This window comes from Patagioenas fasciata, chromosome 2 (assembly GCF_037038585.1).
Source record: "Patagioenas fasciata isolate bPatFas1 chromosome 2, bPatFas1.hap1, whole genome shotgun sequence".
Lineage (NCBI taxonomy): Eukaryota > Metazoa > Chordata > Aves > Columbiformes > Columbidae > Patagioenas > Patagioenas fasciata.
Window position 1 is genome coordinate 19764293 of NC_092521.1, and position 12281 is coordinate 19776573.

General features: G+C 48.9%; 2 protein-coding genes across 8 annotated transcripts in view; both read left to right on the plus strand.

The window, feature by feature from the left end:
* LOC136098119 (syntabulin-like) overlaps positions 1 to 2620 on the plus strand; it is a 41246-nt gene extending 38626 nt beyond the window's left edge. For all 7 annotated transcript variants that reach the window (XM_065831255.2, XM_071803852.1, XM_065831249.2 and 4 more), the window contains one exon: positions 557 to 2620. In XM_065831255.2, coding sequence (XP_065687327.1) covers positions 557 to 1670 — 1114 coding nt within the window. In that variant the 3' untranslated portion in view covers positions 1671 to 2620. The remainder of the gene's footprint in view (positions 1 to 556) is intronic.
* A 5198-nt stretch (positions 2621 to 7818) lies between these two features.
* LOC136098120 (syntabulin) lies at positions 7819 to 9541 on the plus strand. The gene has a single exon (XM_065831256.2). It carries the CDS (start codon positions 7919 to 7921, stop codon positions 8591 to 8593), a length of 675 nt encoding a protein of 224 aa, XP_065687328.1. The 5' UTR covers positions 7819 to 7918; the 3' UTR covers positions 8594 to 9541.
* Positions 9542 to 12281: the final 2740 nt, after the last annotated feature.

Here is a 12281-nt window from a genome sequence, read left to right on the forward strand (position 1 = left end):
GTGTCTGTGCAGATCCCCAAGGCAGAGTCCCAGGGAACTCGAGGGCTGGATCCCATGCAGGGGCCCCCTCTCCCCACTTGCTTCCGGTCAAGGCAGCAGCCTCTGGCCCCTCGCTGGGCTGGGTGGGTGCAAAGCAAACCAGGTGCCTGCAGCCCCCAGCGGTGGCTCTGGCTGAATGTGACAAGAAGGGGGACACATCCAAACAGCGCTTTCTCATTTCCTCCTGGGAGAGGCAGTAGGTGAGATGTTAACGCTGTACTGCTTGGACCTAACCTAGAGGTCACCACTTGTGCCTCCAAATGTCCCGGGTTGTGGCACAGCCCACCAGGCTGTGTGGTGAGGTCGGTGACTCCAGTTAGCAATCAGCCGGCATGTCGTGGCAGCCACTTATGTCTCCACCAGTTCTCTCAGAGGCAGCAGGAAATGGTTCATGGAGGAACTTGCTTCCTTCTTGGAGCATCTCTGCAGCACAGCCATCCCAGTGCCGCGGAGCCTCATGTTGAATATTTAACTGACTGGTCAGCAGAAGTGTTACAACATTTTCATTTTGCTACAGGGAAACAGAAATAGAAGAGCTGAAAGGTCAGCTGGGACGGATGAGGGAAGACTGGGTTGAAGAAGAGTGTAATCGTGTGGAGACAGAGCTGGCCTTGAAGGAAGCAAAAGACGAAATTAAACAACTCAAGAAGGTTATTGAAACCATGGAAAACAGCATGGCTGAGAAAGACAAAAAAATTCAGAAGTACTTCGTAGACATAAACATTCAAAACAAGAAACTGGAATCCTGTCTGCAGAGCATGGAGGCGGCTCAGAACAGTTCTGTGAGGGATGAGCAGTGCCTGGAGTACACATGTGGCTCGGAGGAGAAGTCATTCGCACTGTGTGCCACAATGCCAGACAGCTTCATCATGGAGGACCAGGTTCTGGAGGAGGTGGCAGACAGTGGGCTGCTTCTTAATGAGAACGCAGCTAATGGCACTGATTCGTCTGAAGAGAATTTGACCACAACTTCTGAGTTCAGTGATGCAGCTCCCTCTAGTGCTTCTGTGGATAAGGAGATGATTGGAAATGTTCTTTATGAAAAACTAACTTATTCCCAGGGTGAGAAGAAAAGCAGCATCCTCATGGTGGAACAGGCCATCCAAACTGACGTGGTACCATACAGCCTAGACATGGAGCAGCTCATTCAAAACATCTTCGGATGTCAAGATGCCTGTCCGCTAAGCCCACCTTCATCACTGAAGGAACTGAGTGAATTTTCTCATGGAAGCTTCAGTGATTCTGGCATCGTAGTTGATTTAACTCCAACTGATCCAAACTCTGCTATCCTTTTATCTCCTATGGAGTCCCCGTGCAGGCAAGTGGAGCACAGAGTTAAGGAAAACCGTTTCATGAAAGAACTTGATTTTACTGAACCTGATGAGGAGGAGGAGGCCTTTGGGTTTGTCAATACCGTCTCTCAGGCAGCAGTAAAGAAGACATACTGGAGCAGCAGTCTCCTGAGAGATGTTCTGGCTGTCGCAGCCCCTGTAGTACCCACTCTAATGTGGGCTTTCAGTACCCAGCGAGGAGGAACCGATCCCATTTACAGTATTGGAGCACTGCTTCGTGGTTGCTGCCTGGTGGCCCTGCACTCTTTACGCCATACTCCCTTCACCATCAAAACCTAAAACCCATTCTGTCCCGCGGCATCAACTATCTGGGGCAGAAAGAGGGATGAGATGTCATAAAAAATTACTGTAGTTATTCTGGCAGAGTTCATAATTTTGGTTTTGACTATATGATTTGCACTATAAATTTGTTCAAGAACGTTGTTTCAAAGTAGAAAAGCTGAACACTGTAGTTCCACAAGGTGTTTTCAACTGGTGTTTTTAACTGCTGCCTAAAGAATTAGGTCTCCTGCTCCCAGGCACTGTGTCCTTGCCCTGGTTTGGTATCTTTATGCTACCAGCTCATCTGCAGAATGAAGATGATGGGGAAATAAAGAACTACAGCGAGCACTCTTTTGTGTTTCCTTGCTGAGTTAAGCGCAGTTTCCCTGAGCAAATTTGTAAGTGCTTTGCACCAGCTCAGGGGTGTGAGATGTGCCGGGTGCCACAGCCAGAGGATCGTGAGCTATTTCTTAAGGCAGCACCAGACTAAAACATCTGTGAAACTATAGTGTTAAGCAAGTGACACAGAGACTTGTTCCCACATGTACTCCAAAAGCATGCTAGCGCTTTCTGTTTGTTGTCTGAAATGTTGATTCAATTTAGAGGCAAGCCCCATACCCCCCAGGCAGCTTCCACTACATCATTCATGCCTGTCTTGTGTGGTGCTCTTCTCAGTCATACAACTGCTTGAGCGTTTCACCAGTCTTGTGCATACACGGGGACTGTAACCAAAAATGTACGTTGGTGGGAATCTTGAAATGTTTTAAGTATAGGCGTGGATACACTTGAAATATTGCTGTTGTTTTAAAGTTTTAATGTATTTGAACCTGGTAGTTATTCAAGCCATTTGAAATTCTATATATATATATCTGTTATTGTGTTTTAACTTATTGCTTATTTAATTGTTTTATTGTAAATTACCTTTATAATCACAAGTTCAGTAAAGCATGTTAAAAGTGTTAAACAAACATGTGTGAGCATTTTATTGTAGCAAAGCTATTAAAAATACCTCTGCCTAGTGGACCTGTCAGACGAAGGCTGCACAGGAAGGAGGAGGCACTGGATCAGGGCATAGGAACCACCAGGACCTGGAGAAAAGAGTTAGACTGAGAACACCTGAGTACAGCTCCAAGCGTAAGCACTCAGCCAGATAAAAGCATCATAGAATCATAGAATGTCCTGAGTTGGAAGGGACCCATGAGCATCATCAAGTCCAACTCCTGTCCCTGCACAGGACAACCCCACAGCTCACACCGTGTGCCTGAGGGTGTTGTCCAGTCTCTTCTTGAACACTGTCAGGCCTGGGGCCGTGACACCTCCCTGGGGAGCCTGTTCCAGTGCTCCACCACCCTCTGGGTGAAGAACCTTTTCCTAATGTCCAACCGAAACCTCCCCTGGCACATCTTCCTGACATTCCCTCGGGTTCTGTCAGCGGTCACCAAAGAGAAAAGCACCTGCCCCTCCTCCTCCCCTTGTGAGGAAGCTGTAGCCATAATGAGGTTTCCCCTCAGTCTCCTCCAGGCTGAACAAACTAAGTGACTTTAACTGCTCCTCATAGGGCTTCATCTCCAAACCCCTCACCAACCTCGTAGCTCTCTTCTGGACACTTCAGTAGCTTTATATCCTTTTTATCCTGTGGTGCCGACCTGCACCCAGTGCTCCAGGTGAGGCCACACCAGTGCAGAGCGGAGCGGGACAATCACCTCCCTGCCTGGCTGGCAACGCTGTGCTGGAGGCACCCAGGACACGGTTGCCCTCTTGGCTGCCAGGACACTCTGTTGGCTCATGTTCAACTTACTGTTGACCAGAACCCCCAAATCCCTCTCCACAGAGCTGCTTTCCAGCATCTCGTCCCCCAGTCTGTATGCACAGCCAGGGTTGCCGTGTCCCAGGTGCAAAATCTGACACTTGAACTTGTTAAATTTCATGCAGTTGGTGATGGCCCAGTCCTCTAATTTGTCCAGATCCCTCTGCAGGGCCTCTCTGCCCTTGAGAGTGTCAACTGCTCCTCCCAGTTTTTTTGTCATTGGCGAGCTTACTTAGCATTCCCTCAAGTCCTGCATCCAAGTCATTTATGAAGACATTGAAGAGTGCTGGCTCTAAGATGGATCCGTGTGGAACCCCACTAGTGACTGGTCACCAGCCTGACGTAACCCCATTTACTACAACCCTTTGAGCCTGGCCTATCAGCCAATTGCTCACCCACTGCATTGTGTGTTTATCCAGCTGCATGCTGGACATCTTGCCCAGGAGGATACTGTGAGAGACGGTATCAGAGGGTTTCCTGAAATCCAAAAAGATCACATAGACAGGCTTCCCTTGGTCAACTGCGTGGGTAGCCTTGGTTAAATTAATTGAGTTGGTCAAGCAGGACTTTCCCCTCATAAACCCCTGCTGGCTGGGACCAATGACTGCATTGTCATTCAGATGTTTTTCAATAACTCCCAGAACAATCTTCTCCATGATTTTGCCAGGAACAGAAGTGAGGCCGACAGACCTGCAGTTGCCAGGGTCATCCCTGCTGCCCTTCTTGTAGTTTGGGACAACATTTGCCAGCATCCAGTCATCTGGGACCTCTCCAGATTCCCAGGGGCTGCGAAAAATCATGGAGATAAGTCTGGCTATGACATCAGCCAGCTCTTCAAGTACCCTTGGATGAATCCCATCAGGCCCCAGCAACTTGTAGGGAAATAGCTGGCATGTCCTGTACAAGTTACAGAATCACAAAATCACAGAATGTTAGGAATTAGAAGGGACCTCGAAAGATCATCCAGTCCAGTCCCCCTGCTGGAGCAGGAACACCTAGATGAGGTTACACAGGAATGTGTCCAGGCGGGTTTTGAAGGTCTCCAGAGAAGGAGACTCCACAACCTCGCTGGGCAGCCTGTTCCAGTGTTCTGTCACCCTCACTGAGAAGAAGTTTCTTCTCATATTTAAGTGGAACCTCCTGTGTTCCAGTTTGTATCCATTGCCCCTTGTCCTATCATTGGTTGTCACCGAGAAGAGCCTGGCTCCATCCTCATGACACTCACCCTTTATATATTTGTAAACATTAATGAGGTCACCCCTCAGTCTCCTCCAAACTAAAGAGACCCAGCTCCCTCAGCCTTTCCTCATAAGGGAGATGCTCCACTCCCTTAATCATCTTTGTTGCCCTGTGTTGGACTCTCTCCAGCAGTTCCGTGTCCTTCTTGAACTGAGGGGCCCAGAACTGGACACAATATTCCAGATGTGGTCTCACCAGGGCAGAGTAGAGGGGAAGGAGAACCTCTCTCGACCTACTAACCACTCCCCTTCTAATACACCCCAGGATGCCATTGGCCCTCTTGGCCACAAGGGCACAGTGCTGGCTCATGGTCATCCTGCTGTCCACCAGGACCCCCAGCTTCCTTTCCCCTACACTGCACTCTAATAGGTCATTCCCCAACTTATACTGGAACCTGGGGTTGTTCCTACCCACATGCAATACTCTACAACTTCCCTTGTTATATTTCATTAAATTTTTCCCTGCCCAACTCTCCAGCCTGTCCAGGTCCTGCTGGATGGCAGCACAGCTTCTTCCCTTCAGCCAGTTCGCAGTCCACCTCACTACTCGATCATCCAGTCCACACTTCCTCAGTTTAGCTGTAAGAATGCTGTGGGAGACTGTGTCAAATGCTTCAGTGAAATCAAGATAGACCACATCCATTTCTTTGCCATCATCTATCCGCCTGGTTATGTCCTCATAAGAGTCAGTGAGGTTGGTCAAGCACAACTTCCCCTTGGTGAAGCCACGTTGGCTGCCCCTAATCACCCTCTTATCCTTGATATGCCTTGCGATGGCACCAAGGATAAGTCATTCCATCAGTTTCCCAGGGATGGAGCTGAGGCTGACCGGTCTATAGTTACCCGGGTCCTCCTTCTTGCCCTTTCTGAAGACTGGAGTGACATTTGCTTTCCTCCAGTCCTCAGTCACCTCTCCCCTTTCCCAAGACTCGGCAAAGATGATGGAAAGCGGTCCAGCAATGACCTCAGCCAGCTCACTCAGCACCCACGGGTGCATCCCATCCGGACCCACGGATTTATGGATGTCCAGACTGCGTAATTGCTCCCTAACCCAGTCCTCATCAACAGGGGCACTCTCCTCCATTGTCCCGACTTCCTCGGGGGCCTCAGCGGTACGGGGCTCCTCAGGACAGCCTCTGTCAGAGTAGATGGAGATGAAGAAGGCATTCAGTAACTCTGCCTTCTCTGTATCTTCTGTCACCAGGACACCCATCTCATTCATCAGTGGGCCTACATTGCCTCTGGTGTTAGTTTTATCTGCCACGTATTTGAAAAAGCTCTTTCTATTGTCCTTGATCCCTCTCACAAGATTTAATTCTAAGGAGGTCTTAGCTTTCCTAGTTGCCTCCCTATACCCTCTGACAACAGCCTTATATTCTTCCCAGGTGGCCAGCCCCTCCTTCCATGATCTATAAACTCTCCTCTTCCGCTTGAGCATACCCAGCAGTTCTCTGTTCAACCACACAGCTCTCCTGGCTCCCCTCCTTGACTTCTTATGTGTCGGGATGCTTGTGATCTTGTGCCCGGTAGAAACAGTCCCTGAACACCAACCAACTATCTTGGGCTCCTTTACCTTCAAGCAGCCTTGCCCATGGGATTTCCCCAAGCAATTGCTTGAAAAGGCCAAAGTTCACCCTGCTGAAGTCCAGGGTTGCAATTCTGCTTGCTATTCTGTTCCTGCCACATGAGATCCTGAACTCCACCATCTCATGGTCGCTGCAACCAAGGCAGCCCTCAACCTTTACCACTTCAACCAGACCCTCCTTGATAGTGAGGATGAGGTCCAGCAGTGCTTAGTTGGCTCAGCCACCATTTGCATCAGAAAGTTATCGTCAAGGCACTGGAGGAACCTCCTAGACTGGCTGGCTGGCTGGCTGGCTGAGTAGTCCTTCCAACAAACATCAGGGAAGTTAAAATCCCCCACCACAACCAGGGCCTGCTCAACCAAGCTGGCTTTTTGCCTCACATGCTAGATTTTCGGCATTTTGGAATGGCCTGGTCCTGTGCTCTTGGTAGGTGGTACTTAAAAAGCAACCAACACTGATGGACCCCCACACCTTCAGAAGCTTCTTCCCAGGAAATCTTACTAAATACTTCTCTGCCCTCCTCATATCTAGTGTTAAGGTCTTGCTGACAGTTTTCCTCCTATTAGCACAGATTTAAAACCTGATTGCTTTGTGGTTGCTGTGGCCAAGGGAGCCACCAATTGCCACTTCTCCCACAACACTCTCTCTCTTAGTGAGTAGCAAATCTAGGAAGGCACCTTTCCTGATCAGGTACCTTAGTACCTGTATCAAGAACTTATCATCCAGATGCTTCAGGAATCTTCTGGACCTGTTGGTGCCAGCTGTGTGACACTCCCAGTTGACATCTGGCAAGTTGAAGTCCTCCATAAGGACAGGGGCAGATGACTTGGAGGCTTCGCTTAGTTCCTTAAAGAATAACCTGCCGCCCACTCTGCCGCACCCACGCTGCATTCACAGACTCCAGTGACCTCATCTATAACCAAATGCGGTCTTCTGGGAGCTTGTTACTTCTCCCTTCTGCACTCCCAGTACGCCACGGGTCTTCCAGGTGTTTAACAGAAGTCCAGAAGGCTTTGTTTAACCCGCCGAGAGTGGTGTAATTTCAGTGCGCACACTGAGATGCCACTGTGACCATCAAAGCCCAAATTCTCCATGCCCAAAACTTGAAATCTGTGCATAAACCAGAGGAGGGCAACACTACCCAACAGATGACCCAGTAGGGTTTTTCTGGCTTCACCCAACCTTTCACCACCTCTAACCGTTTAAACCTGACTGGCCTCCAGTTTTGCGCTCCAGCAAAGCAAGTGCGATATTTCCCGGTGCAACCCAGAGAAGAGGGGGTCTAGCGAAACCAGACAATGCTGTGAATTGCTCTGAAGCTTTTGGGAAGAAGGGGGTGATTAGTGAGCCACCAGGGAGGAGGCATAACTGGCCATCATGTGGGGAGCATCTACAGCACTCGTGAGGGTGATACACAGCGGTGCTTACAGAGGCGACTGACATTTCATGTCCCTGTGATGCCCAACTTCTGAACTACTTGTGTTTGCAACAAAGATTCAGGAGGGCTCATTAAGCATTATATTAAGGAAGAGAAATCTAACAGACAATTTGCTATAACATAGTTCCCAGAGCTCACAAAGGTGGCCACCTTGCATTCTCTGGCGGTAACTTGCTCTTTCGCACCCTCCAGCCTGCATGGGCTCCTGCAGGCCAGTGGGCCAACCTCATGAGACTGCTGCAACACGGAGAACCAGAGAATCATTTCACTTGGAAGAAACCCTCAGGATCATCGAGTCCAACCGTAACCTAACTCAGGCACTAAACCTGGTGGAACAGGCCATCCAAACTGACGTGGTACCATACAGCCTAGACATGGAGCAGCTCATTCAAAACATCTTCGGATGTCAAGATGCCTGTCCGCTAAGCCCACCTTCATCACTGAAGGAACTGAGTGAATTTTCTCATGGAAGCTTCAGTGATTCTGGCATCGTAGTTGATTTAACTCCAACTGATCCAAACTCTGCTATCCTTTTATCTCCTATGGAGTCCCCGTGCAGGCAAGTGGAGCACAGAGTTAAGGAAAACCGTTTCATGAAAGAACTTGATTTTACTGAACCTGATGAGGAGGAGGAGGCCTTTGGGTTTGTCAATACCGTCTCTCAGGCAGCAGTAAAGAAGACATACTGGAGCAGCAGTCTCCTGAGAGATGTTCTGGCTGTCGCAGCCCCTGTAGTACCCACTCTAATGTGGGCTTTCAGTACCCAGCGAGGAGGAACTGATCCCATTTACAGTATTGGAGCACTGCTTCGTGGTTGCTGCCTGGTGGCCCTGCACTCTTTACGCCATACTCCCTTCACCATCAAAACCTAAAGCCCATTCTGTCCCGCGGCATCAACTATCTGGGGCAGAAAGAGGGATGAGATGTCATAAAAAATTACTGTAGTTATTCTGGCAGAGTTCATAATTTTGGTTTTGACTACATGATTTGCACTATAAATTTGTTCAAGAATGTTGTTTCAAAATAGAAAAGCTGAACACTGTAGTTCCACAAGGTGTTTTCAACTGGTGTTTTTAACTGCTGCCTAAAGAATTAGGTCTCCTGCTCCCAGGCACTGTGTCCTTGCCCTGGTTTGGTATCTTTATGCTACCAGCTCATCTGCAGAATGAAGATGATGGGGAAATAAAGAACTACAGCGAGCACTCTTTTGTGTTTCCTTGCTGAGTTAAGCGCAGTTTCCCTGAGCAAATTTGTAAGTGCTTTGCACCAGCTCAGGGGTGTGAGATGTGCCGGGTGCCACAGCCAGAGGATCGTGAGCTATTTCTTAAGGCAGCACCAGACTAAAACATCTGTGAAACTATAGTGTTAAGTAAGTGACACAGAGACTTGTGCCCACATGTACTCCAAAAGCATGCTAGCGCTTTCTGTTTGTTGTCTGAAATGTTGATTCAATTTAGAGGCAAGCCCCATACCCCCCAGGCAGCTTCCACTACATCATTCATGCCTGTCTTGTGTGGTGCTCTTCTCAGTCATACAACTGCTTGAGCGTTTCACCAGTCTTGTGCATACACGGGGACTGTAACCAAAAATGTACGTTGGTGGGAATCTTGAAATGTTTTAAGTATAGGCGTGGATACGCTTGAAATATTGATGTTGTTTTAAAGTTTTAATGTATTTGAACCTGGTAGTTATTCAAGCCGTTTGAAATTCTATATATATATCTGTTATTGTGTTTTAACTTATTGCTTATTTAATTGTTTTATTGTAAATTACCTTTATAATCACAAGTTCAGTAAAGCATGTTAAAAGTGTTAAACAAACATGTGTGAGCATTTTATTGTAGCAAAGCTATTAAAAACACCTCTGCCTAGTGGACCTGTCAGACGAAGGCTGCACAGGAAGGAGGAGGCACTGGATCAGGGCATAGGAACCACCAGGACCTGGAGAAAAGAGTTAGACTGAGAACACCTGAGTACAGCTCCAAGCGTAAGCACTCAGCCAGATAAAAGCATCATAGAATCATAGAATGTCCTGAGTTGGAAGGGACCCATGAGCATCATCAAGTCCAACTCCTGTCCCTGCACAGGACAACCCCACAGCTCACACCGTGTGTCTGAGGGTGTTGTCCAGTCTCTTCTTGAACACCGTCAGGCCTGGGGCCGTGACACCTCCCTGGGGAGCCTGTTCCAGTGCTCCACCACCCTCTGGGTGAAGAACCTTTTCCTAATGTCCAACCGAAACCTCCCCTGGCACATCTTCCTGACATTCCCTCGGGTTCTGTCAGCGGTCACCAAAGAGAAAAGCACCTGCCCCTCCTCCTCCCCTTGTGAGGAAGCTGTAGCCATAATGAGGTTTCCCCTCAGTCTCCTCCAGGCTGAACAAACTAAGTGACTTTAACTGCTCCTCATAGGGCTTCATCTCCAAACCCTTGACCAGCCTCGTAGCTCTCTTCTGGACACTTCAGTAGCTTTATATCCTTTTTATCCTGTGGTGCCGACCTGCACCCAGTGCTCCAGGTGAGGCCACACCAGTGCAGAGCGGAGCGGGACAATCACCTCCCTGCCTGGCTGGCAACGCTGTGCTGGAGGCACCCAGGACACGGTTGCCCTCTTGGCTGCCAGGACACTCTGTTGGCTCATGTTCAACTTACTGTTGACCAGAACCCCCAAATCCCTCTCCACAGAGCTGCTTTCCAGCATCTCGTCCCCCAGTCTGTATGCACAGCCAGGGTTGCCGTGACCCAGGTGCAAAATCTGACACTTGAACTTGTTAAATTTCATGCAGTTGGTGATGGCCCAGTCCTCTAATTTGTCCAGATCCCTCTGCAGGGCCTCTCTGCCCTTGAGAGTGTCAACTGCTCCTCCCAGTTTTTTTGTCATTGGCGAGCTTACTTAGCATTCCCTCAAGTCCTGCATCCAAGTCATTTATGAAGACATTGAAGAGTGCTGGCTCTAAGATGGATCCGTGTGGAACCCCACTAGTGACTGGTCACCAGCCTGACGTAACCCCATTTACTACAACCCTTTGAGCCTGGCCTATCAGCCAATTGCTCACCCACTGCATTGTGTGTTTATCCAGCTGCATGCTGGACATCTTGCCCAGGAGGATACTGTGAGAGACGGTATCAGAGGGTTTCCTGAAATCCAAAAAGATCACATAGACAGGCTTCCCTTGGTCAACTGCGTGGGTAGCCTTGGTTAAATTAATTGAGTTGGTCAAGCAGGACTTTCCCCTCATAAACCCCTGCTGGCTGGGACCAATGACTGCATTGTCATTCAGATGTTTTTCAATAACTCCCAGAACAATCTTCTCCATGATTTTGCCAGGAACAGAAGTGAGGCCGACAGACCTGCAGTTGCCAGGGTCATCCCTGCTGCCCTTCTTGTAGTTTGGGACAACATTTGCCAGCATCCGGTCATCTGGGACCTCTCCAGATTCCCAGGGGCTGCGAAAAATCATGGAGATAAGTCTGGCTATGACATCAGCCAGCTCTTCAAGTACCCTTGGATGAATCCCATCAGGCCCCAGCAACTTGTAGGGAAATAGCTGGCATGTCCTGTACAAGTTACAGAATCACAAAATCACAGAATGTTAGGAATTAGAAGGGACCTCGAAAGATCATCCAGTCCAGTCCCCCTGCTGGAGCAGGAACACCTAGATGAGGTTACACAGGAATGTGTCCAGGCGGGTTTTGAAGGTATCCAGAGAAGGAGACTCCACAACCTCGCTGGGCAGCCTGTTCCAGTGTTCTGTCACCCTCACTGAGAAGAAGTTTCTTCTCATATTTAAGTGGAACCTCCTGTGTTCCAGTTTGTATCCATTACCCCTTGTCCTATCATTGGTTGTCACCGAGAAGAGCCTGGCTCCATCCTCATGACACTCACCCTTTATATATTTGTAAACATTAATGAGGTCACCCCTCAGTCTCCTCCAAACTAAAGAGACCCAGCTCCCTCAGCCTTTCCTCATAAGGTAGATGCTCCACTCCCTTAATCATCTTTGTTGCCCTGTGCTGGACCCTCTCCAGCAGTTCCCTGTCCTTCTTGAACTGAGGGGCCCAGAACTGGACACAATATTCCAGATGTGGTCTCACCAGGGCAGAGTAAAGGGGAAGGAGAACCTCTCTCGACCTACTAACCACTTCCCTTCTAATACACCCCAGGATGCCATTGGCCCTCTTGGCCACAAGGGCACAGTGCTGGCTCATGGTCATCCTGCTGTCCACCAGGACCCCCAGCTTCCTTTCCCCTACACTGCACTCTAATAGGTCATTCCCCAACTTATACTGGAAACTGGGGTTGTTCCTACCCACATGCAATACTCTACAACTTCCCTTGTTATATTTCATTAAATTTTTCCCTGCCCAACTCTCCAGCCTGTCCAGGTCCTGCTGGATGGCAGCACAGCTTCTTCCCTTCAGCCAGTTCGCAGTCCATCTCACTACTCGATCATCCAGTCCACACTTCCTTAGTTTAGCTGTAAGAATGCTGTGGGAGACTGTGTCAAATGCTTCAGTGAAATCAAGATAGACCACATCCATTTCTTTGCCATCATCTATCC